At 41.3% G+C, this 27,848-nt stretch overlaps 2 protein-coding genes across 2 annotated transcripts; both read right to left on the reverse strand.

The window, feature by feature from the left end:
• Positions 1–66: 66 nt before the first annotated feature.
• On the reverse strand, positions 67–3,011 carry pou5f3 (POU domain, class 5, transcription factor 3; the record flags this gene model as incomplete). The annotated part of the gene is given in 5 exon segments (NM_001303365.1): positions 67–901; positions 1,002–1,166; positions 1,460–1,590; positions 1,907–2,018; positions 2,140–3,011. Coding segments are annotated over 5 exon segments (1,431 nt in total). The 3' UTR covers positions 67–640.
• A 4,073-nt stretch (positions 3,012–7,084) lies between these two features.
• npdc1a (neural proliferation, differentiation and control, 1a) lies at positions 7,085–26,588 on the reverse strand. The gene is made up of 9 exons (XM_010752397.3): positions 26,245–26,588; positions 16,867–17,013; positions 9,623–9,730; positions 9,251–9,478; positions 8,981–9,047; positions 8,652–8,748; positions 8,461–8,540; positions 8,205–8,304; positions 7,085–8,105 (listed from the first exon to the last, which is right to left on the reverse strand). The coding sequence occupies exons 1-9, from the start codon at positions 26,357–26,359 to the stop codon at positions 8,028–8,030; spliced, it is 1,020 nt and encodes a 339-aa protein (XP_010750699.1). The 5' UTR covers positions 26,360–26,588; the 3' UTR covers positions 7,085–8,027.
• Positions 26,589–27,848: the final 1,260 nt, after the last annotated feature.

Raw genomic sequence — 27,848 nt, forward strand, 5'->3', positions numbered from 1 at the left:
GGGAGGCAACATTTCCATTTCATTGACATAGTTTAGACAAACACTGTAGCTGCTCTTTTTTTTTTCTTTTTTTTAAGATGGACTATAGAAGTATTGCACACCCATTGGGGAATTATTTCTAAAAACAGGTTCACATGGCGATTCCCTTGATAATCTAGATCTTGCCTCATCTGCACCACAGAAAACCTGTCTATGATTTACCACAAGTGGATACAATACCCTAGCAAATAACCCTCCTCGCATTCACAACCTCGCTCCACAAGTGGAGCGCAAATAATGTAGCACCACTTTGGTATTGTTCTAAACCTGTAATGATTAAAGCCTTAAAAAAAATAACTTACTATGCAACAACCAAGCACATTCAGCAATATTCAGTTTAAATGTTCTTTTGTTTAGGTTGAAGTAAAGGCAGTTATTGAGTTGCATCTCATGGTAACAGGATGTCGCTCTTGGCAGTTCATCAAGTTTCACCATCTAAAAACAGAAACCGCTTTGATCCGTCTCACTGTTGCACTGTACAAGAGCCTCCACCACTTGGAATGTTTCTAGATTTGGAGGCTTGTCCTCAGCTTGCGTTGGGGTTGGACAGAGGTTTAGCCGAAGGCAATCTGTGATTCTGTCCAGGACTATGTGAGCACGTTTATCCAGTCAGGTGACTAACCAGTCCAGGGTGCAGGGCTTGTTTGAGGACATCTGGTCGATGAAGTTGGGGCATGTAGAGTGTGGGAGGTGGGGCACCAGGGTAGCTGGAAGCAGGGTAGCCCTGACTGGGAACGGGGGAGGGGATCATGTTCAGTGGGGAAGGGCTCTGCTCGTAGTACTGGCCATCACACTCTTCATCTAATGGTAGGGCCAGGCGTTTTCCTTTCTGTCTTCGGTTACAGAACCAAACGCGCACTACCTGCCAAGAACAGCATTCGTCTATTAAACATGTGACAAATTAGACACACATTCTTTAAAGAAAAAAGACAAATGGCATTACTTTTAGAGATTCTACTTACATCTCTCTCCAGGCCCAGGTCATCTGAAATGTGCGTGATCTCCTGGGTGTTGGGTTTGGGGCACTTAATAAAGTAGGACTCCAGGGCAGAGCGCACAGCTCCCTCCAGGCTGGTCCTCCTCTTCCGTTTTCTAGTGTCAACAAATACTCGCTCAATCTTGTACATCTGAGGAATCAGAAGAAAGTTAGTAAGAGGGCCGGTATACTATACACCAATAGTTGTCCAGTTTGGGCTACAGAAGTATGGAGGTCAAGGTTGAAAGGTTCCTTGTGGTCACTAATCAGCTTCAATATGGCCACTAGGTGGCCCGTTACCCTTCACAAAAGTAGAAGGCCTTGATTCAGGTTTGCTCAGCAGGAAGCTAGCTAGGCCTGAAAAAGGCCATCTGACCTCATGAAGCTTGGTGATCAGCTGTTGTCTTGTAAAATAGTTGGCAGATGTCATAGTTTCACACTTACATCCTGCGGATTATCCGATGTCTCTGCCTCGTTCAGCCATCTCTGAAGAAGAGGTTTCAGCTTGCACATGTTCTTAAAGCTGAGCTGCAGGGCCTCGAAGCGGCAAATAGTTGTCTGGCTGAACATCTTACCTACACAGAATACAAACAATATCACCACATGCAAAACTATGATGTGAGGTCTATTCACAAGAGCTCATATCTGGTCTGCTGATTACTTTTATGCTGCTCAAACACTTGCCAAACCTGAATACACTTAATGGACTAAATCACCTACTAGAAATAGTGATTTAGAGTTAAATGCTGATATACAAATGCAGAAAATCCTTGATAATGTCTACTTGGACTACCATAGAGTGTTTTGGAGTAGCTCCCAGATTGACATGGCTCTAGATTCAGTTATATCTTCTCAAATGTACTAATGCACTGTATGATTCTGGAAACTTACCATAAAGGTTACCAAGGGCAAGGCCAACATCAGCTTGAGTGAAACCCAAGGTAATGCGTTTGTGTTTCAGCTCCTTAGCAAACTGCTCTAGTTCTTCAGTGGAGAGATTCTCCTGTAGAACATGACAAAAATATGATATACAATACATTGGACATGTAATTTACAAGTTGCATTGGTAAGTTACAGTGCTTCTTTGGTTAAAATCTGAAGGCTGATTCAATGACTGTGCTTACCTCCTCAGAGTCGCTACACCCGCCGCTGGAGGACCCGCTGCTCCGCGTGGAGGAGGCCGGGTTCTGCGTTTGGGGCACGGTGGGAGCCTGGGTTGGGTTCACGCTGAAAAATGCGTTCCCTGAAAGCCCATTGCTTGGGGGTGAAGGGGACATAGATGGTGAAGATGCAGAGGATGTTGATGGATTTTGATTATTGCTGCCAGGTGGTGTGATATGGCTGATCCCAGGCCAGAAGGATGGATTCCAGGCCGGAGAGTAGAAGACTCCATGGGACATAGCGGCGGAGGCTGGAGGTGTTGGGTACCGCTGCACCTTTATGTCCGTTGAGTAGTCATCACCGGTGTCCTTCTCAGTCTTTATTTCGATTATTTTGATTTGTTCTCGGGTCTCTGCAATGGGGGGACTCAGGTTTATGGGCTGGGTTGCTGCTGTTACGCCGGGTACCTGGCCGGTGTACTCGGGCGCAGCGAATGGATACCAGTGTTTGGGTTGCCCAAACTCTCCAGCCTGCACGTCGGTTGTCCTGTAGTCACTAGCGACGGGTGGGAAAGGGAAAAATGTCTGCGCGGATCCCGGTGTAATGCCACCATAGGCGGTTTTGTTATAAAGGAAGCTCGGGTCTGTCAGGACGCCGTGAGGAAGCTGGAACGACGCAGCGCTGCCCATATTCTCCTGGCCCAAAAGTTGGGTGCAAGGATTGGTAGTCCGGCTGAAGTCATAGGGCCGGTTTTGGCACTCCGGACTCTGCGATCTTTCAGACATCTTCCAAACGGTGTGAGATCTTATGAACTACCGTGCGTCCAAAGTTGAAAGATTAAAAAAAATACAAAATTAGCGATGACTGACTGTAAACCTGCTCATCCGTTTCAAGTTTACGCACAAACCAAAGAGTGACGAGGAAGGAAAAAACCCAGCACCTGTCCGAGAAAAGTCCGTTTTGGGCCTAAGCAGTTGCCGTTTTGGTGCAACATAACCACCAATACGCCTACGGCCTAGTCCATGAAATCTTTGACACCACCACCACTCACCTCACCTTCAACCTCAAATGCCCCTCTCCTGCCTGCGTGATACAGGTTTTCCTAATCACAGCTGCGGGTGTTGGAGATCACCGTATCTCTTCGCCCATTGGCTGGCACAGACAATTGCGCACAGCTGATGGTGAATTTGTGAATGACCTTGGTTCTTCCCAAAGTAGTGGGCGTGTTTTCACATAAACTTTGCTGCAGACCAAACTATGTTTGGGTTAGTTTTATTGCTAAGGGAATTTAAAACTCATTCAATGCAAAATAACTCAACAGATAAATAATAACTCGACAGAATTAAGTCACCTTAAAAGGCATATTTACATTGCTAAATAGGCACGGGTCGGTGCTCTCGTAAATACATAGTGTAACACTATAACTTGCTCACCTCATACATGAATTATAATGCTGAGTTTGTTTAAATTATTCCCCTTTAAGGAGATGGCTTTGATATTAAAATATCTGTCATTGGGGCTTCAATGAATTCGGTTTAATGACTAACATTTAAACAAAATCAAATAAAGTGATATTGTAATCCTGTATAACTGTAATAAAACAAATTAACTTAATTAATCGGGACACAACAGATATAGGGAAAGGCTAACAACTCATGAGCAACACAAACGACACAAACAAAGGAAAACAAAGTGTGATGCTTCACAGAGCATGGATATATGGAAAATAGTGCCAAACACCATGCGTAAAATTATGCGTTAAAACATGTTTGTCTTAATTGTGTCTGTTCTCTGTACTGGAAACAAGGATAGCTGTTTTACATCAGATGAAGCAGATTGTTGCACTTTGTTTAAAAGATAAACAAGATTCATGTCAAATATTTGGTACTACTTTGAATTCTGACTCTCTCGCCAGACTAGGAGTGGAAAAGAACTGAGAACTAAATCATAAAATGTGCCAACAGCATTCAGGTGAACTTCTCCCATTCACCCTTGATCAGTGGCCATTCAAAAGCCTGGATGGCCCGAGCACTGTACAGATGCGCTCCCCCAGCGCGAGTCGTTGGCCGCAGATTGCGGCAGGAAGACACACTGCGGGAAGGGAGAGGGGGTGCCATTGTACGATCTGGCCCCGGGGCACCCCGTGGATTTCAGATCCCGAGTTGCGATGGTCGACCATTAGCTCCTTTTCAGATTGGAACAATAAGTCTCAACCCTTTGATTCCGCCCAACACCCACCGCCTCCCCCCCCCCCGCTCCTCCCCTCCTGTCCTCTGAAACAAACACCAGGCTGAAGTTTCACTCTGGTCTTGCAGGCCCCCGTGGTTCACTGAGGGCCAGTACCTTGGCTTCCAGTCTGATATGGCTTAAAGGTCCAAAACTGGTCCGAGGTATTGTCTGCAGGTGCAATAATCAAGTGGGTTTGGAATATCTTGTACATTCGGTATCCAGGAGAAATAAATGAGCATCAGTAGACTAAAGAGCAAGGTTTAAATGTTTCATTTACCTCGTAGCTCCTAAAAATTAAGATATACTTAACTGGTGAACAATCTGGTTAGTTTAAAGATGTAATTATTTTTATATGGACACATAACATTTTGGAAAACCACCAGAAAAATGTGTAAATATAAAGAAGTCTTGCAGAAAGACGTCATTTAACACCTCAGACTTATCTCATGACCACCATGGAGGCTTCTGACCACAGGTTGCAAACAGCAGTTATTGAATATAGGCAAATTTACTTCATCTGGACCTTAAAAAATAAATACAAAAAACAGCCCTTACTGCTTTATAACCAGGAGATTAGCACTTTCTCTGCTCTCTCAGATACAAAGCCATGTAGGTCCAGGACCAGGGAACCTTGGGGAGACCACAAGAGCCTGGTCAATAGCTTAAAAGACATCAAACCCCAACTATACAAGCATTGTCCTGGGCCATGGACTTGGGAGGATAATTGTCATGCAAAAGACAGACAGCAAGAGAGATAGTAGACTTCAGGCATGGCTTCAGAGAGAAAGGGGCTGCAGAGCACAGAGCTCTCAGGGTGTCCAAAGAAGGGAGGGGAGGTTAAGGGGGGGGAGTGTTGAATAGCCTGGTACAGTGAGGAGGAGATGTGTGAGGGGAGTATCTGGGGATTTAGTTGAAACCCCCCAGATGTCTCAGATCTTGTCTTTAGTTCTTTTTTTTAAGTGGCCTCTTCAAGACACTTAAGAGATCTGCACGCTGCCAACCCGTCACATCCAGTCAAACAGAGAAAAGCTTCAGATAAAAGAAAGCCTGTTGATATAGCAACAGTATGAACGTGTTGCACGAATCCGGTCAAACCAGTGAAGAAGAACCCAGCTCTTACCATGTGCAATTTAACCAAGTATCGCATTCCATTTTTAGCATTTGCACTTCCTTTTTTATTTTTAAAAAAAGCTCCTTATAGTCTTATCGTCACTGCCGTTGAATATTTTCAAATGACAGTAACACTGGGTGTGTGTATCACACACAGAGAGGTTGATACATGTTGCACTTGTCACCCAAGGAGGAGACGTGTCAGTTTCAGAAAGTAGTTCGTGTTACTAAATAAGCAATTCTTAGAAGTTCTAAAGTTATATTATATTATAAAGAATATTATAAGCCCAGTTTCCCACAAAACACAACTAAAGGGTCATTTTATTGTGTAATTGTAATAAATCAAACAAGTCCCAGTCACTTTTATTGATTTGATAGAGTAAATATGCCGGAATCTAGATACCACCCCAACCACTGAGCAGCACAATCGTCTCTTACAAACAAGTCTGATGGCTTTTTGATTTTCTTCCTAACGGCCCTGCCTTTGATACCAACCTTCACAGTCCCTCCACCCACCCAGATTTTTATCCGAGGGCCAATGGCTGCCTTCCTTCCACCGTCCACCAGCACAAAGGGCTTTTAATGGCCCTTGGCATGTAGCTCAATGGGGACAGGAGACAGACCCATCCCCTCCCCAACACACGGACATACACGAAACTCACACGGAGGTACATGCAAGCTTTCTCTCTGCCCCTACCCCCAACACACACACACACACTTTCTGGGTGTAGTCATTTGTGTCCTGACGGCAGAGCAAGGTCAAACAGGATTTCCAAAAACCAGAGCGAGATAATCAACAACACACACTCATTTCAGTCAATTTCGAGTCAATCAGAGAGGAAATGCGTGTAGGACTACAGTTTGACTTTATGACTCAGCAAATCTAAATATTCAGATTTATCTTGATGAACAATCTATTGAATCGCCAAATAAGTGATCTAGGGGCTTATAATATCTTAAGTTTAACTGGTTTTACCAGAAAAGATTGCAAACTAGGTTTGTTCCATTTTTTTTTTTTTTTGAAAGATGCTTCTCTCCTTATCCTTGAATCAATCAAGTTTCCCTTTTACTTTAAACTTTAAATTTGGATACACAGTATCGCATATTTTAACTCTTCACTGAGTGGAATATTCAAAGCCTGGACATGTATTGCATTCATCATTTATACTCCACTTTTAGTCTGAAATATTTGGTCTTGGGATCTCAATTAGAATTTAAGATGAACGTGATTTTGAAATTTAGCTGCACAGTTTGTAGTTGAGTAGATGAGTGTAAAGACAGTAACACAGAACATAATTTCTATTTCAGTCAACACCAGATTTTGTAGATCTTGCCACAAAATGCAACAAATAAAAAGGCAGTTGCCAGCATTCTTTGCATTACTTTTGCAACATACTTCCGTTTTTTGCAAATAAAACCTCTTAGTATGTTACTTTCTTTTTTCTCTTTTCAGAATGGACAAAACAGCCCTGTTACACTGTTGTGACACACCACCGTGCCTAGAGTTAACACACTGACTATGATTTGGACCTCTGTTGCATCGCTCTCTCTCTCATTTTGCTATTATCACCATTAAAAAAAACAATTGGTCAATTGTACACCATAACAAGCACAAAAACAAGAGACTCATTTTCATGTGGTAAAAAGTTTTAATTCCAGTTCTTGGTCTGCATGTACAAATATCTATAAAAAGTGAACACTTTCACTCTTTGTATGTACATTTTGCAGCACAGAGTTAACTTGGGACAGAAGAGGACAGAGAGTAAAGAGGGACAATACAAGAAAGTGATATTTACCACCTACACATCCATCAGTTATAGTCTGTCTCAAGAAATCAAGTGCTCAGAAGTCACTTTTACTGTACATTCCTCCTCCATCGACGGGATGCATACATACAGGAGGCAGAGAAAATCATCAAAGCATCGCCATGATTCAAACACAGTACAGTCAAACCATGCAGACAGACGTCATCAAGAACTTCTTTTTCATATATATTTATTATTATATAATCTTTATGTGCAGCTTATATGACAAGAAATAAAGGAGCAACATCAAGTTGAGTTTTTACAGAGTTAATCACAGAGATCTGATCTGAAGAATTCCTGGGTATCTGGTAGGAATGTGGTTTAGCTTCTAGCTACGCATGACAAAACAAGACGGGGGCACCTGTTTCTCAGTTAATGTATGTGTGTCCGGGATGCACACACACCTGCTATTGTATCACATTCTTTGGAAGTAGCTGCAGAAATGAAGGGAAATAACAGAGGATGGAGGAGAAAAACTTAACTTAGAGTTTAACATTTAAACAGGACCTAACACCTATAAAGACTCTGAAAACCTTATGTTAAAAGACAGTGACAGAAATAAATTAACAAGAAACCCAACATACAATTGTAGTATTAAAAGCTGTTCTCCAGGAAGATATAGTAAAGGGCCAACGAGAAAACAATCATTTTTATCACCCTGTCCTCTGCCACGAGCCTCCATTTCTTTGCATGCAGTGTGAGACCATGTGGTTTCTTCCAGAGAAATGGCTTGTATGCCTTTATGTAAGCATGTTTGTGTTCAGCATTCACTTGTGATTCCCCTGATACTGTAAATGTGAATGTGAGTCGTCAAACAGAGGGTTTTTCACTTCCATCTCTCCAGTCTGTCAAGGAGGCAAGAAAGAATGATTCTCAGTCACAAAACAACATCAGAAAATATATATTTTTATTAGTTTTGTGTATGCATGTGTGTGTCTACCCACCGGTGCAAGTCCAGGGCACTCGTATACTGTGAAGTCTCCTCCTACTTCTTCCTCATCGGATGTGATCTCGTGTTCAGGGACTTTCTGTTCAGGTTTGTGACTGTAGCAGTAGGAAAAAAAAAACAAAAAGACAGCCAAGTTGAGGCAGAGTGCTCACAAGGTCAGAGGATGTGGTTGAAACTTTAAGGTACACATGAAGACATGAAAAACAGGAAAAAGGGGAAAGAGAGGGAGTGACAAAAAAAAAAAAAAGTACCTTCCCACTGAGAGCATCTGCTGTTTCTGATGCTGGTAGTGATACATTTGGGCACTTTGGGCCAGAGTTTTATCTCCCATCTGAGGACAAACCAGAAGAAGGAAGTATGACACATTTGCACCCTCATGCATCTTGTGGTTATTGTTTTAGAAGAAGTGAGAATTGGAAACTAACAATAGCAGTGCACTTACCGAGGGACCGTTACCATTGGTGGCAGCGCCAGGCACGCTTGCCCCTCCGAAAGCGGGGTAGTCGACCTTTTGAGCTAGGCGCTGATCTTTCTGCAACCTGTGGGTAGCAATCATGAAGCTTGAGCTGCCTGCAATACTGAGCGGCTGTTTCCTGCCTCTGGCATTAAAACATCTTTTAACCGAACCTCAACCTCAACAGCCAAAGGAAGCAGGCCCCCCCCCCCCCTTTTTTTTTTAAAGTGTAAGTGTTTTTTCTTTCCGGACAACAAAAACACCAAACTGAATCTTTTTCCTGTGTTACTTGTGAATGTTTGTGTGTTCAGACTTACTTGACATAACAGACGGTTGCCAGGATCACTGCCACTGTGCCCACGGCCACACACACCGAGATCATGACTGTAGGTTGATACAAAAGAAAGAGGAAAAGAAAGGGAGTCAGAGGAGAGTGATTGAGTGGGGGGTCAGGTGGCGACTCTGCTGAGACATTTCATATGGGGGTAATTTCCCAACCATCAAATAATCAAATCATAATAAGTGTTTTAAAGAATGATACAGGCGTCTGCTCTCCTACAATTACTGTGAAATAAAATCATACTCACTGACAATGATGGTGTCAGTTCTGGTTTTCGCTATAGCTATAGGACCGACTCGGCGCTGATCTCCTGTGGCCTTGGGATGGGGTGTGTTAGGGAGGGCAGAAGCTGCGAGGCGCGGGGCTGTGGTGGTGGCATGCGGGGTTTCATCTGAGAGATGACTCTGGTTTTTCTGTTTGTGGTTGGAGGCATCTGTCTTGCTTTTTTTAACATCTGTCTGGGAGGTGACGGCAGCTGGAGAGAGTAAGGAAGACACAAAGAGCGACGGAGTTAAAACTGAGAGCTGCCAGGCGGGAAAAGACACAATATTGAGTTGTGTAATAGTTGTATCAAATCATTTGTGTATTTCTGTCTTAAGATTGTGCTTAGGGTTCTTACCAGTAACTTGGTGTTGCTTTTCTGGTTTACTGACCAGTTGCTGTTTTTCAATGATAGAATGAAGGTAATCGATCTCCTCGTCCAGGATGGGGTCAAATGTCACTTTGTCTACAGAGGAATCAAGATTCAGAGATTCATTGATCATGCAGAAGTTGTTAATGTGCATAAAATCATGTACCACTCACAGCGAGACTAAAGGCTTCCTTGTATAAACAAAGCACCTTTATTCATAAACATAACATACAAATCAGTTAGCAACCACTGACAGTGGCTTCATATGCATGACAAGCAAAGTTACCAGGGCAAAGCACCTACGGCTGAAGCTACCAAATATTTAGTCACAATTTTACCATATTCTACAATTAATAATGCTTGAATCTGCAAATAACTATATTTTTTCCATTAGGAGGGAACTTGTTATCTTGTTTTTTATTAATAATCTGCTAATTCATTTATAAAATTGTATGTAACATGTGAGGAAAACAATGAAAACGTCCAATATTTTCAAGAAGAGAAGCAGCAAAATGTGGCGTTTTTACCTAAAGAATGATTTAAACGAGAATGCAGTTATTAAAATAGTTGCAGATTCTCCATCTGTCAGCCTTCTAATTGACTAATCATGTCTAATTTTCTTAGTAGTCGTCCCTTCTCATATCCCATAAGCTTGAAGTTGGGCTTTTCTAGGTCTGGGAAACCAAATTTTTAAAGCTTCTGCCTTCTCATGGCTGTAGGTAATGTGTAACTATTGTGTTTAAGTATGGGAGAGACAGGTTAAGGCATATTATACATGTCTGTCCCTTCAGGATCTTGCCTCTGAAGCGATGGACAGGGAGTGTGTCAATGTGTGTTGTTTGTTTGTGGACTGATAAAAAAAAGGAGACAATACTAAACTGTTGTTAACGGCCTTTACAGCCAGACAGCGAGCCACATTCCTGCAGTGCTGTCGACGTCTCCAGGGAGACCAGGGCTCATAGTGCGTGTGTGTGGCCGGGGGAGGAAGCACCACAGGGGGCAGGAGCAATCAGCCAAACCTTAGCTTCACTGGGCTTCAGTTGCTACATTCACAATAGATCCCATAGCTCACTGATAATGGAGGTGATCAAAGTGCTATTTCCCTCTATAAAGTTACCCAGCAATATATCAGATATCAAATTATAGGTGTTTGCACTCAAAGCTGAAGAGACACAAGAAAACAAGCTGAAAATACAAGGAGCACAAAAACAAAAAGTCACTCAGCATCCTGCACCAATCCATGTAAAAACCAGTGTGAACGAATAAACCAGTGCAGATGAATCTAAACAAATGTGTTCAAATCATTATTACAAATGATTACAACCACCTATGTTACATTAATGATTACAGTGTGACTTTCACTCCAGAAGGCTGGCCATCTGGCTGAGCTAATGTGTATGATATGACATCCCAGCACTTTCACTGCCTGCTTTGTTTTTATCTTACCCCCCTCCACTAATGGCCATTTAGTGCACTCCATAGCAGGTGTCTGTGGAGGCGGGATGCACCATCTGTACTTTGCAGGTGGGTAGGAGCTCCAACCGTGCCTGTGTGCTCGCCAGTAAGAATGCGGTAATCGGATTTAAGGTTAAGATGAGAGCTTTATTGGTGGACTGATTTAAAAATATGCAGAGAAATGGTTAAAAACGAGACGAGTTGCATCTGTTTATCTGGGGAATCTTTAAGCCCCCGCCGTTGAAGTTGATAATTCACCTAAAAAAAAAAGGTGATTGTGTGTATGTGTGTGGTTTGTCACACCCAGGCTAAGCACGAACACCTCTCCTTGTGTAAGAGAGTTTTGTCACTGGCTTGATAATGACCCATAACCTCTTGAGAAGCACCCAGGGGGCTGTTGGGTACAACAAACAAACAGTAAACAGCTCAACAGGGTTTGAGAATCACACACATCTGTGCTGTCCTATTTTCCCACTTAAAAGCCATTCGCATTTCTTCCTTCCCTAAACCACACACACTCACAAACGCACACACACACACACACACCCTTCGGCCAGATTTCACAGATCTTGCCACACACACACACACCCTTCGGCCAGATTTCACAGATCTTGCCACTTTATTTCCAAATTTATGACAAAGACAATTGGGAAATAGCTAAATGTACCGTGATGTAATTATACAATAAATCACGAGACACACCAAAAAACTACGATTAATCTAAATGCTTCCAGATGAAACGTTTGTATTAATTACATTGTGTTGAAGGTTTTTTTTTTTGGATGATAAAAAACATACTATAACAATGATACCAATGCAAAAGAAAGCTTAGAACAGGAGAGCATTGGTAACATCTAGTATACCAGTCTACGTTTATCTGGCATTATATTCAGCAAATGTAACCACACCATGCTGAGTTCTTAGAAGTAAAAGGGCAAATTAAGCTCAGTGCCTCCCCCTCACAGTGAGCATGTCCTGTTCATAGATTATTGTTTCATACTCAGTGTGTCTTGCTGCCCTCTAGTGGGAAATTTAATACATCACGTATGCAGAAAGAGTCTTCGGGTCATTCTCAAATTCACTGAAACCAGCTGTCATGCTAGTTTCAGATCATTCTAGCTGTCATACTCTTACCACAGCTTTCAGAGGAAAGATCTACAGGTTAGAAGTTAAAAGGAAACAGACCAAAAAAGGTCACAGTGTAAACAGAAACTCATATCTACTTTATTAGTAAGTCTGTTTTTAGACTGAGGGGTCGATACACAGTTAAAATGTAATAAGAAGCTCTGAAGTTGGTACGGTAATATACTACCTGCTATTAAACGTTAGTCACAGCTCACTGTAGACCTTTGAGTCAACACTGGAAATCTGACCGTCAGTGTTCTAACCTTAAATAAATAGTTGCACCTGTCTTTCATCCATCGTTGAAAAAAAAAAAAAAGCATACACCCAGTAATGGAAATTCTAGGAGTGCAATAAACCACAGAACAAATGCACCTTTTTCTGTCAGAATTTAGCTCGGTTGCAAGTTCCAGTATCTGCTTATGAACAGTAACATTTTTCTTCTTTTAAAAAAAGGCAAAATGTTCAATCCTAAGCATTTAATGTATTTTTTTAAAAATACAGTTAAAAATGCACTTAAAAAGTTAAAAGATTATCTATCTGCTTCAGCAAAATATAATTTCAGATTTTTTCTTTTCCATTTTGACTTTGAGTTAATCACTTCATGAAAGTGAAACTTGAACAGTCATTGACTGCTGATCAACACTGCAGACGCAATCACTTCCCTTGTCTTCACATGACTACATCAGCAGATCTAAACCTGTCCTTGCCAACAGGTTGTGTAGGTTGGATTCAAAGTGTTGTGCAGATGTGGAACTCTTAGTCACTGCTTTCTCAATTCAATTCAAGTATTAGCAACAATTGGCTGAACATTCTACACATACATTACCTCACATAGTTTCTGTGTGTAATAAAATAAAATAAATCAAAATGTTATGATAAAGCTATTTGACTGATTAGCTGAACAAAGTGGAATAATGGCAGTTTTAACATCAACAACTGTAAATAATGTTTACATGTATTTCGACCAGTTAAACGTTGGGGTAACTTGTTACCAATTCTCTGAAATTGTATAAACAATGTTTATTTACAATGTATTCCACTGTCCACTGCAAACTAAAATTGATGTTTGGTTCTCCGTTAGTTTATTCATCTATCTTTATTTTGCCAAACTGCTTCAGGATATTTGCTCTTGTTGTGTGTTGCTAAACCAATCCAACAGCTGTTGGAGCTGGTTTTTGCAGTTTGTTGTGTCTACTGTATAGTTCATGATGCAAAAAGGTTTAAACACACATACACAAAAAGGGAAAACGGACAGAGTCAATGTGTGGATGAGAGAGACAGGGACACTTGGCTACATGGTAACACAAATTAACTGCATATAAAGTCTACATACTGTTCTTGTATCTTCTGAACAAATGAAATGCTTCAAGGCACACTGTATGTTTACCAATGGCAGTGCACGCCTCTATGTCAAATACAAGCAGGTCCTACTTCCAATAAAAACTGTTTCCTGCCTCCCTCGTTCACCTACTGCAAACTTGTGTCCTTTCTGAATGGAGCCTGCGAAATATTTGACATTTCAGACTGAATGCAGAGTGATTTCCTAGAGACGAGAGCAGAATAACCTTGAATTTCAATTTACAGGAAATCAAACTACATGAATAGGCCAGTGAACGCAAGGCCAGAGGTATAATGGTGTATGACAGAGAAGAGCTGATAATAATTCTGAATGCAAGATATGAAAGATGGGTGATTTCAGAGAAAAAAAGACAAACAGCAGTTTACATTACAGTGAAAGATGTGTTGAGGATAAGAACCACCAACCACATTACAGGCAATGCAAACTAAGCAAAACTCTAGCCATGTCACCAATAATGATTTAGTAGAGCACTCATACATTTTCTTTGTTTTTTTTTTATTGAGAAATAATAAGAAAAAACACTATTTATTCTATTTTTTGTCTTGCAAGGATGACTGCAATATCCTGGAACAACTGGACTGCTCTTCAGTCTCCTTTAAAATCTGCGTATAGTCAGACTAAATTTCTGTTCTGAATTTGTCAGACCAAAAAAGAAAGTGTTATTAACCACCCAGCCAAATTTGAATGATTAAAAATATCGACAAGTTTATTAAATTCGGTGCGACTGAAACATGTGAGATGAGTTCAGAAAATTAGACAACTAACTTTGAAACATTAAAAGATTAATTAATCTCTCTCTTTCTGCCAGGGGTGGTGCAGGGGTATGCTCAGGGTGGCCTCAGCGTGTCATCGAGCCACCCTTTAAGGACCGCCCACAAAATCCTGGACTGAAAACTGGTGAAAAACTGTTTTAAACTCTAACTCCACATTTCAGTAATCTATTGTTCAAAGTCTTTTCACATGTTATCAACAACTGTTTTACAACATATTTAATGAATTTTAAATAAATCTCAGAATTGCCTTTACACAGAGTGCTGTTATGATATTATATTGTGAATATTCTATAATGCTAAAAACCGTATATATCTATCTAACTGGGTTAAGGTTATGGTTAGCCAGTGAGTCAGCTTGATAATAATGATGATGATATTTGTTTTGTAAGACTGAAATTACAAATTGAAAGAACAAATGAGTGTGTTTTCTGACGCAAACTGTACTTGCTGACAAAACTAAAGTTTCATGATGAGCTATGAGTCATGTTTAAATGTGAAAATCCGTTTTTTTCGTGCTCTAGCAAGCACAACCTCGAAAACACATAATCAGCCATCATATTTCCTCTGGTTTGACATCAACAGTGAATTCAGAGGTGTAATTTTGCAGTTTGTAATGCTGCCAAACAACTGAGGCGGCAAGTCTTTATTGTGTTTTGATGCATTAAGAGATGTGAGCTGCCCCTGAAAAACCAAATAAACCCGATCTGGTATATGTAGGTGAGTGAAAATGTAGCAATTAGACCGATTCATTTTAACATTTTTTATGTGTGTGCATGTATGCGAATGTGAAGAAGAGTCTTGTCTCCAATGTGGATCACTGTGTTCTGTGTTCTCCCTGGGATTTATGTAACCACTTTAGGGAGCTTAGCTGAGGTCTGTGATGTGCTGGATTCACTACTTACGTTTACTTCTCTCTCTGACGCTGCTGCCAATAATTTGAGCCAAGTTTGCATGGCATCCTATCCTGCCGCAGAGCCATCTAAATTATTAATCCTGCAGAGAGCACGCATACGCTCGCGCACACACATCTGTGCAGAGGCAAGCCAGTGCGCACGAATATACACAACATGTTTTCACTTCTGTTTAATTTCTGCGGCGCTGTCTTGGTGGTGTATGTGCGAGCGGTTGGATGCCATGCCGTGGAAATTAGAGAAATGAGATTTGTTTTTTTTCCAGCTTAGCTCTTTCATTAAATTACATTAGATGCTGTGATGCAGATGAAGAGAGAGAGAGAGAGAGAGAGAGAGAGAGAGAGAGATGTCATCTAAGTGATTAAAGCCACCAGCGTGGGGCGGCCCTTGTGTGTGCTTGTTGCAGACACAGCAGGGGCAGGGGTGGATTAAAAAACACAGGGGATCAGACCGCACCACAGTTGTCAAGGATATGGATGGGGAGAAGGAGGGAGAAATGATGACTCCAACAAGGGCATAGAGAGACGAGAGCAGAGAATTGGAGGAGATACTTGAGATACTGAGAGGGAGAAGGAATAACGAGATAAAGCTGAGAAGACTGACAGGAGAGGAGAAGGAGAGTGCAGAATCAATAGGCGACTCAGAAAAAGAGGTGGAGTGGAAGAGAAATGTGTGGCAACAGGATACAGAGATCAGCTGAAAAGAAAAGAGCCGGTGACAGAGAATGAATGTCGAGTGAAGATGTTAAAGCAGTGAGTCAGTCAGTACATTTACGTGCACTGTAATAATTTGATTAGAACTGGAGTGAAGTAATTGTTATAGCTGTCATTTAAGCTGCATGTAACTGGAATTAGAACAAGCGTAACACGGTTATTCATCTGTCTTAAAGGAGCAGTGTGCAGGATTTAGTGGCATCTAGTTGCAGAATTGCAACCTCCTCGTGAAAGGCCCTGTTTACAGCGTCAAGTGTTTGGTTTGTTCATTTTAGGCTAATGTAGAAACACGGCGTGTTGGACTGTGGATGATTTGATTTCAGGGAATCATCCAGGAATGCCTTATATGTTGTATTTTATATTTGTATGAACATGTCAGATAAAAGAAGTCAGTCAACTTTGCACTGTTATTATATATTTTAGAAGTTATTCAAGTTTTAAAGATTTTTTTGAGCTTTATTTGACAGAGACAGCTTGAAAGGTGACAGAAAATGTGGGGAGAGAGAGAGAGAGATGGGGAATTACATGCGGGAAAGAGCTACAGGTCGGATTCGAATCCCGGGCCTCCGCAGCAAGGACTCAGCCTTTGTACATGGGGCGGCTGCTCTACCAACTGAGCTAAACGACACCCCAAGTTATTAAAGTTTTTTGTGTGCGTATGACAGTACTGAATGAGTTAGTCTGTCAGTGTGAGTGAAAGAAAATCTAGGAAAGGATGTCTTAGTTCAGTTCAGCAAATTTTAGTAGAATAGAGTAAACTTACCTCACCTGAAGTAGTAAACACTATATGAAATGTTTCAGTTTCAGCTGTAAGGTGATCAAGTGAACTGAATGTGCGTGTGTGTGTAGTGACTGCAAAATCACATGTTTTTGTGTGAAATTTGTCATTTCTTACCGTGCTGACGGTGCCTCTTCTTCGCCACGCAGCGTCCTTCCTCGTTCTCCTCTAATGGGGAGAGGCAGGGGCCACAATGGGATGATCCAGCCCTGCAGAAGTGGCGTCTCTCTTTGGCACAGTCTATATGAAGACACTTTCTGCCAGCTGGGAGAGAGAGAGAGAGAGAGAGAGAGGGTGACAACAGTTTCATGAGTATCTGAACCACACTGCTATGATGCAGAAGTTATGCTTTTAACGAGGCAGGTAAACAAACAAACATCTTTGTGTGGACGGAAGTACGAGAAAAATGCTTTCAATAAGAAATGCTTCGGCATTAGAACCGACGCTCCTTTCATTAGTGGATGTGTCAGCTCTCCAGAGATGAAACATCTGCCCTTGAACCAGAACGCCGATGTCAGAATTAAACCACGGCTTTAAAAATAGCTCTTAGCGTTTGCTTTAACCTCATCACGGCTTTCGTGTGGGCGAGGTTTGCCTGATAGGACAAGAATGTTTGGACAGTACAAGAAAAGTACATTTTGAATGATTCTCTGCGTTTCACAACGTGGTGAGCTCCACCTGTTTGACAATCTGAGTCAGGTTACACCAAAGTAAAGAGTGATCTACAGCGACTCTGTATCTGCCAGCAACGAGGCTTAGATAATCACTTGACCTGATTACTGCCACTTTGATGAAAAACGGAGCCCAAACGCAGCATTTAGTGATATACAGAAACACGCACACAGCTCGTCCTGTTGTTCTGTTTTGCAACATCACTGTGCCGTCATTCCTCTTTACTTAACCTGATTTTTTTCCCCCCAGTTGCTACATAAGAGGGGAGAATTACATATGACAGCTGAGGGGGGATGCTCAGTGACATCCATGGCAACAAGGCCTGCAGTAACAGGGAAGATGTGTCAGTGAAGGAGCTCATGGGCAGACATTGTTTGTTTGCAGAGATGAGGAGCAGATCGAAGAGGGCCACCACTGTGCCTTTTGCAGCTGTGTATACATATATGTATATATAGGAGAAGCACATTTTGAATTATTTTGTGCATTTCACAACGTGGTGAAAAGCTCCACCTGTTTGCAGGTTACACCAAAGTAAATCTACAGCGACTCTGTATCTGCCGGCAACGAGGGTCAGATAATCACCTGACCTGATTACTGCCGAGTTGAAATGTATTTATAACCTGTCTGTCTGTTGAAACATTTATAGTGTGCTAAAAATATAAAATATGAACTGAAACTGTGGCAAACTTTTCAGTTTGTATTGTTTATCTTGTCATATGCGATGATAAACTCATGGACTGTTTTTGATACAGTCAAAACTGAATTAATTCAGGCTGCTGCCGACTTGATGATGTGCTGAAAAGTGAATGTAATTACATTAAGAAAAGACTTACCAATTACAGAATAACTGCTGCGATAAAGATAAAAAAAAAATGTCGACACAACTCGGCACTAACGCAAACAGAACTTAATGAAAATGTCAAAAACATCACAGGCCTGCTAACATCACAGCCACCCCCAAGACTAATACACACACATTACACATACACACCCATGCTAACACACACACATGTTTTGTCAAGTCTCCACGTCAAGAAAGAAGTAGACAGTGACTGGTGTGTGCCTCGTTGAGTGAAAGGTGGAGTGACGCAGGTGTAATGTGAGAAGACTTTCTATTTGTGTCAAAGACAGAGAAAGAGCAGCTGGTTGGTGGGAGATAATGGGAGAATTGATTTGAATGGCGAGGCCAAATGGTTTATCGCTGTTGTATCTACGGGTAGAAGAGCAAATGTTTTGCTTCATGCCATGAATCATACAGACATAAAACTAACATGCAGGCAGACTCCCCGAGCGCGTTCAAACGTTGGCTGTCGTTAAAGAGTCACGCTCTGTCTTTTTCTGTTCCCACGGCCGAGCAACAACTCTGCCACCACCTTTACATTTAATTGCTTCCTCATCTGCTTCAGGCCTGTTGCCAAGTTATTCCACATCCCTGCGAGTGTAACATGCTCACATACGAAGCCTCCACATTCCTGATAAGATCCGAGCTGACTCTCTTCATTATTTTCTCTCTTCTTTCCTCCCTCGCTTTCTATTTTTATATCTCACGTGTTATATCTTTCTTTAATTCCATTCCTGGCAGTAAACCTTTGTCTGAACTGTTTACATGTTCGTATTGATTTCCTTCAACCCCATGACGTATTTTAAACAAGCGTGTGCAGTTTAGTGTCAGTCACATGGGCACATGCTTGCATGCGTGCTACATGATAATGAAAAAAAACATTTATTCATTTGCATTCAAAGCACGACTGCCTTTTTAACCATGTGAGTCTCTGTTTAGCCTCTAATGCTTTCCTCGCGCTCTGATTTATTGTCAAGTTGCCGTTCGCGTGACATTTTAAAATAGAATAATAGAAGTAGCACATTAAGAAGTGATAGTCACTGGCTTGAATAGAAGTAGATCCAGTAAATCCACTTCAGTTTTCATGTCGCTTGATTTGTTCAACAAATCAAAACCAGAAGATATTAAATTTACTGTCTGGATGAAAAATAGCTAATATTCACACATGAGAAGCTGGAACCAGTCAATGCTTTGTAACTTTCCAATGGTGAGAGGAATTTACAGGAATCATACAGCTGTAATATTTCCAGATGTTCTGTTCTCTGCACCAGGCCAGTCTAAATTTGATTAAAAACAAACATGTCTTTGCTGTGTTGAATTCTGCATGGCTGTAATTAGTTTAACACTGTCCAAATAGTTGGGCTAAGCAGTGACATTGATAAATCATCTCATCTTATACTAAGTCGAGGCTCAAAACACATTAGGACCCTGCTGGTGTTTTCTAGAACATGCTCCCGAGGCATCAATCCTCCTGCCCTCCTAAACCTTTAAACCTCCTTCTGTTATCACTCTCCTCAGAGACCAAGACCAAGGCAGGTTGAGCCAGAGTCAAGACCAAGACCAGACAGTACTGTATATAGCCTCCTTACTGTAGGTAGATAACATGTGGCCTAATATTCACCACATCTCTTTAGGTGAGGCACGCGCCTTGCAGCCTTCTCAGAGAAGCTTATTGCAGGATTTACAGACTGTTGTGTCTTTTCTTTTGGACGCTGTTGCAGATCCCCTCTTTGACGTTTAGGGAAGTCACTTTCTAGTGAGTGTGTGTGAAGGAGGACGGCAACGGCTAACTGTCGACGAAAAGTTCAAATTTAGTATAGCCTCAAACAGAAAGACTGTCGACCGCTCACGTTAGGTTTCAAACTGGCTCTTTATCAGGGCCAGTCTTTTGGAAGAGATTTCCTGTATAGGAGCAGAGATTGTCCATGCATCAGTGTCTCAGTATCAGAGGTGAACATATTAAGCAATTATCAGTCACAAGAGATTGCATCTGGTTTAGACCGCTGAATCATTTGTCTTGACCTTCGGTGTCATCACGCACGAAAAAATGTGCCACAAACATGAATCACCGGTGGCTAAAACAAAACGGAAGAGGCATTTAATCCCGGTTATGAAAGCTTTTTTTTCTTCATTCTTCATCCAAAGCTTACTGCAATGGTGCTAGAAACTCAGCCTCTCTGGTCGGCACTTCATTATTATTCATCACATGGGAAAGTTAATATGGTGGAACCTACTGCAGTCACATGAATGCAGATCATTTTCTCCTCACACACCCAGCCACGAACCTGCGCCCTTCATTATGAATGTGTGAGGCAGACTGACGGTGAAGAAAGAAGTGTGAAAATCAGTGAAGAGCAGCGGTCTAATACATGAAAAAACAGCATTCAGACCTTTTTGGTGTGTTAGTATATAAAAAGAACAAGTACGTTTAATTATTATAATCAACATTTTTACCAAACTCACGCTTACATAATGCCACTTTTTCTCCAATGAAGACGCTCAGTGCTATTCACTAACATAACAAAGGACACACAGAAGTGAATGTCAAGTCGCCATAGGAGGTGGCCTTGCACCAACATGCCTCCCACACAGTGCTGTCGCTAATTAGAGAGCTCAATCAAGGAGATGGTGGAGTAGAAATACAAAACAAGAGACAGGCGGTGAGATGGAGACGAAGAAGAAAAACTGAAACCCCCAAAGAAACCCGCACATGTTCCTGTCGCATATGAGGTTATTTGGTATCGGCGGAGGTGTGAAAATACGTTAGGTAACTCAGGGACTCAGAAAGTAGTCTTTGGAACGAGCGAAAAAATGACTTTCCGAACCATCTGCTGCTGCTGTTGCCAAGCTGTGTGCTCGGCAGCAGCTCTGCCAGGAAGAGCTGAGAGGCAAACAGAGGCATTCTCACACAGCCTGGTAAACACCTACACTCAGACACGCACAGATACACTCGTGAGCAAAGTGGACGCTTTTCATGTCACTGCTAACTTGTGCTCCTTCAAGCTGTTCTACGGATACAGTACAACAAATGCCACCCTGCTCTGTGATTGTGTGTGTGTGTGTGTGTTTGTGTGTGTGTGTTTGTGTGTGAGAGAGAGGAAGCAGGAAATGGGTAGGCCTGGAGGGTCATACACTCCCATTGTGTGTGTTTCCTGACCTCCTCTGATAGGAGACGTAAGCCAAACACTCCAAATCAAGTGGAAACATTAGAGAGCTTCACTTGATCTGTAACCACACAGTTTATGTCCACATGGATAGAGTGTGTATATCCGTGTGTGTGTGTGTGTGATCATATGTGTGTAACCATGCTGGTATGCTTCTGTTTATTCACCATCACTCACAAAACCAAAAACAAACACATGCCAATTAGCCTGTTTCCAGTTAGTGCTTTGCTCTCGCTGGGATCAACTGGGACTCTTATACTCTATGCAACAAAACGGACACTGTATGCCGTACATTTGTTATTGTCAGAGATTTTGCTATACTGTTTATACTAAACTGTGACCACCATCTGTGACCAACCGTATCTAAGTGGGATTTGTGGTATAGACTAAACACAATGTATTTTTTAAATATATATATTTATTTCCGATAAGAACTTGAGCAGCGGTTAATTTTTACACCAATCTGATGAAGTACTTTCATTTTTTTCAGTCGCCTAAAGCAAAAAAAAGTGTTTATTTGGTCTAAAATGGGTTCTCAATTGATTTTCCAGTACATCATTATATAGTGATATGGTGAAATAAATCTTCATGTGCTGTGACAGAGGATTTAATCACGCTGCTAGCAGTCAGTATACACAATATCCACTCCATACAAGAGGGGAAGACAAGCAAGATTAAAAGAAAGCAGTATTATGAAGCTGAAATAATGAAGCTAACAGAGTGTGAATGACGTCTGAGAATAAGATAAGAATGTATGACTGACTGTCAGGAGACGAAATAACAACAGAGGGTTTGGAAAGAATGTATCTGCATTTTTATACTTTGGATGAGTTCCGTCTTTGCGTGGGAATTGAAAACACTTCTGATCAGTTTTTGAGCAAGGCTGACGAATGCAAAGCACAGGTTTCACAATCAACAGCCAATTAATTTTCGCAAAGAAAAATTGCTCAGTCAGCTCTGTCTGTCTTTAGCGACGCAGCGGAAAAGCTGCCACACCAATTCAGAGAGCCTGAATTCTCAGAAAACAGCCCTGAGTCTGAATTGAATGACTTAATGTGTGGAAACTGTCTACCTTATCAGTTTCAGTGTGCTAGTGTAGCGTAGGTGCCGGTTTCCCACCATAACCTCATGCAGTGACTCTTAAACTGCAAATACTGGTGGAAAATGGGGCATGACCTAGCACCTGTTCAAAACACATGTACAAGCACGTCGCACTCACAGACAGACAGGCAGGAAATAGACTGGTGGCTTCTTGAGTCGAGGTAAAGGTAAAGAGGAAGTGAATGAAAAAATGGTGGCATTCAGGTTTGTGGAATAATGTGGCGGAACAAGCCTTTGTTTTTTCTAGCTCCGTGGTGCAGTCATAAGTCTTCCGGCTTATCTCTGCGCGCATCCGTTGAAGTTACTTCTGTCATGTCTGACAAAGGCGAGTCTAATCTATTACACGGTGGATAATTCCTGTGTCATTAACATTAGAGCGGCGCAGAGCAGTACATCCTGCAGAAAACAGAACAAAGGTTAAAAGGGATTTATACAATGGCCGCAAGCCAAGCTCTCTGATTTAGTCTTTTTTAATTCCCCCTTTTATGGTCATCATGTTTATGGCCTCTGGCTGTTCCAGTTGTTACAACAGTCTGTCGTGCAACAATTTAATTACTTTGAGAGCTGATTCAATTACTGATTATTCTTTAACTGGACTGACCAATGTAAACCATTGGGCTGCTTTGGCTCACAATTATCTTAAAAGGAAGTAATAAATACAGCATATTTTTTTGCCCAGTATCGTGTTATCAAAAGCATCTGGTGTGGTAGCTAAAAAAGTATGAGCATTACAGAAGAAGCGTCAGAACTGATACTCTAGATAATATTTGGTGCTTCTATTTCAAATCATGTAACACAGACACCGTCATTCTAGGTGAGGATGTGGCTACACGCAAATAGAAACCTGCATTACCTGCATATGTAAAAACTGCTGACATAAAAAGGAAATGTGCTGTTTCTGATTTGTCGGTTTTTAATACAAGGTTGGCTTGATAGGAGACTAAACTGACGTTATGTTTGAGGGCTGCACTAAAAGCATAGCATGATTCATTCCAGCTAAACTGCGCTGACTGTGGCTTTGTCTAATGTCTGTAAACACTTTGTAAATTGATTAATTGCGGACCTCTCATTTCCTGGAGGGGTCTGGTAACCAACATTATGCTCTCAAATAAAAAAACAACAACAACAAAACAAACCCACGGCAGAAAAGAAAAAAAGAAAGAACACGAGAGTGGTTTGAAGAAGCCGCCACAGCAAAACCTTCGCAGACCACCTGAGTTGAAACAAAGACCACAACAGGGAGGATCGATACGTCTTTCCTGGCTGTTGCGTAATTTCACTATGATGGCTACCACCATATGATTGGGTGGTAAATTTTCTTTCCTCTGACTGATGAACGTTGGTTATGTCACCCCCTCCCCCAAAGACCACAGAGAGCAGATCCATTTGAAACCAGAGGTAGCACTGGTTAGCTTCAAACTGCATTTTCTAAATGACTTCCTGGAAGAACTGAGTTCACATACAAGACGTATCAAGCTAAGATAAAAATAGATGACTTAGTGAGATTTAGTGACCCATCAGAGCCTTTTATAGGTTGTATTATTATTGACAAATCTGTAAAGAGCACAGTCAAACCCATTCCAATCAGAAAGCTCTCATCTTGAAGGCCATATTTACTCTTGAACCCAAAGGAAAATAAAAATGTCATCTAACCCATACCTGGTCTTTTAATTGCATACGGTCATGCGTAAGCTTTAGTTAATCACTAGCCATATGGGGATATAAATCATTACGTGTGAACCCAGTCATCGACTCTTTATGTCCCCTGGCAGTGTGAAAGTGTCCTTTCCCATGACTTTTCATTGCTCTCAATCCCCACTTCACCGCTGATGATTTTGCTGCAGGGTATAAAAAAAAAGGATCGTTAATGCTTAATCCCGGTGGAAGAAAAGGCCGGAGGCAGCGGCTCTCTGAATAATAATCACACCAGTTGTATGTGGGTTTGGTGAATGACAAACCTGGCATTTAAAACGTGGCAGCACAACAATGATCAGGCTGAATATCAAGAGGTTAGGGCGATGTTTCTACACTGAAAAGGTGCTAAAATTAGTCAGTGACTTTTTCTGCTGTTGCTAATTCAATGTGCCTTACTTCGTTATACAACTCTGCATGCTAAGGTAATTCATTCTGTATCTTTGCCAGCGGACTAGACATACTTTATGCAACCAATTGGGTTTATGTAGATTTTGGATTACGTCCATCCCAAGAACCCGATGTTCTGCAAAAGCTTACTGGCATCCAGTATTTACACATGATGTCTCGATGTTTGCTGAATCAACCAGCTAATAATTATGCACTTCATGCTGTTGTCACACTTCAGCGAAATCATCCTGACACCTGACTCACTGTAAATACTGAATGTGCTTTTTGAGGTTCTGTGAATGCCTCCAGCGCCCTATTTAATTTAATATGTAGCCATTTAGTTGAAATGTGCCTGTGACTCTCCCAATAATGTTTTGCCTTGTCTTAATGTTTCAACATATGCAAACGATAGCCCACATACTGACACGTTGTCACACGCTGCTACGAGCAAGCTGCGTTCACATGTAAACAGGTGTCAAAATCACATCATTGTGCATCCCACAAGCAAAATCCTACTGATGACGCCAAACGTATTATTCTTTGTATGTAAAACAGGCGTACTGACAGTCTGACTTCATCTTGCATCATCTATAATCATGAACGCTTCACTAGGTCACCAAACCACCTTTTTTTTTCTCAGTACTTCCGAAAGGACGTAATGACATTTGCATTCTGATTCGTGACAAGATGATGAGTGGAGAATGACTGGTTTTTACCCTGCAAGGGGAAAAACAGACGTGTGACAATGCGTCACATCCTTTCTTGTTGTGCACGAGCAAAACAAAGCTACACATCCTTTTCAATTGACTCCGGCTGGTTGGAGTGAGCAACTAGACGACTGTATGGATGGATGGATATGAATATTATAACCTATCAATTCATGCAGGTCTGTGTCCAGGCCAAGGCAGTAAATGTTCACTGCAAATGCAATGTGTTTGAGTGTGTGTGTGTGTGTCTCAGATAAAGGCTAAAGATTACATGTGAGAGTCCAGCTGTTGGTTCTCCCACAGGGTTTTTGTGTTAAAAGCAGAGAAGTAGATTATCTCTACCACACACGTCAAAAGCAATCATCACTATGTGGAGACTCATTACACACACACACACACACACACACACACACACACACACACACACACATAGACATAAGACTCAAATATGTATGTTTCCAGTATCTAAAACAGTGTTTAAACCACTTTCCAGACTACTATCTCACATATCTACCATTAAAGTTGACATACTCCATTACAACTGAGCTCCATAAGTGTAATAACAAACTAAAAATCAGTGAGCATACATGGAAGTGCTTTTAGTTATGTAACAAGGAAGAATCTGTATTTTCTTAGAGATGCACCTACTTGTTTAACCTGTCTAAAAAACACCCTCTGAACTCATGGGATATCCCATATTAACAAGCTACTGTGTTAACAACAGAAGTGACACTAAACAATGGTATAAGGTAATTAAAAACTCAGTAAAATGATGTACACAGTGAGCTTAAATAATTAAAATAATCGGCTTTACTCATTAATAAAGATGGTAATTGATGAGACAGGCAGTCCCGGGGTATTTAAAAAAATAAAAGAAAAACGAGTTTACACTATTGTCTAGTGTGTAACACTTGCAGTGTGTGTTTACCTGGAAGGCTACCGCTGACGGGGACGACACAGAGCAGCACCGCGGCGAGCAGCAGCGGCGAGGCCCGGCACAGGCGTCCGTTCCCCGGACAAGAGAGCAGCAGCAGCAGCATCATCCTTGGGGTCTTCTCGGTGACGGAGAGCCGTAGACGGGGACGCAGGCTGTTGTCATTCCCCCATCACTTTTTTTTCTTCTTTTGTGTTTATGTTATTTATTTTTTATGTTTTGTTTAAAAGAGCTTTAGCGCTGAGTGAACAGGTCGCACCGGAGCGCAGTCTGTGCACACACTGCGCACTGTAATCCGTGGCGGAGCTAAAGATAGAGGAGCTTCAGGCAAGGAGGGTGTGTGTGTGTGTGTGTGTGTGTGTGTGTGTGTGTGTGTGCTGCTTTCAAGGTCCTCTCGTAATTCCTCAAAATAAACAAAACATACGGACGTGTCATCTAGCCCGACTTGCAACATCATTTTTGTTGTTTTGTTTTTGACAGTTAGAGACTGGCTCCTATCAAAGTTGCCATTTTGATATTTCATTTCATGTCAAAAAACATATTTTACTTAAATTTAAAAAAAAAGCCAAAGTTTTGTCGTTTTAACTATTAGTTTGTTTAACCTAGTCTACAATGGATGCAGTTTTCTCAGTTGTCATCACTTCATGACATCAATTATAATGACAAAGTTGAGAAAAGGATTGCAATTAAAACAACGGAAATCTTCCACCTTTTCCTTTCTTTTTGAAAAAAAATTTTAAAATCGAAACTCATTATTCCCGACAGCATTTTAAGGCATCAGTTTAACTGGGCGATTACAAACAGCGCTTACGTGAGACGTGATGACGTAGGAAAAACCGGTTAAAACAACATAAGACGACGTGTTTGGTTACACGGTTTATTTACCGTGCCGATATAATCTTATAACCGTATTTGAATTTGAATTTTTCATTAAGCCTCACATTTTAGTTAATAACAGAAGACTGGTGGTTGAGAGAGAAAGTTTATGTGCAAATAATCATGTTTGAGTTAGCAGGTGGAGTAAATTGATGCCACAGACAGGACATATTTGAAGATGTATGAATACACACCATGCAAACAAACATATCACGTATAATTTCTTTCCATTCTTGTCCAGTCCACCTATTACCTCCATTGTTCTGTTACAAACACAGGATGCATGGTGAAAGGCAGACAGCTGGCGAAAGACCCTGGACAGTTTGTTTGCTGAGAGCTGAAAGACCAGCTCCAAACAAATGCCAAAATGCAGTGACAAAAGCAGAAAGAAAAACCTCTGAGTCAGTCATAAGGACATAACTATTACAAATGTATTTTACATTTGTGTAAAAACAATTAACACTAAGAAAATCTATTTTGTAAATACAACATGTCTCATTTATCATGGGGTAAATATCTGTTATTGTATTTAAAGGCACTTAAGATTTGACTGTTTTCAGTTCATGACTATCAGGAACTTCACACACTCAGAAATGTTTGTATTTCATTTTTAAAAAAGGTATGTGAATCAATCCAGTTTTTCCATTGCTCGTCAGCACCACCACCGTCATTATCAATAATGTCATCATTCTCATTATCATGCTCTTCCATCGAAGCTCTTA

Source organism: Larimichthys crocea, chromosome IX (genome assembly GCF_000972845.2).
Source record: "Larimichthys crocea isolate SSNF chromosome IX, L_crocea_2.0, whole genome shotgun sequence".
Classification (NCBI taxonomy): Eukaryota; Metazoa; Chordata; class Actinopteri; family Sciaenidae; genus Larimichthys; species Larimichthys crocea.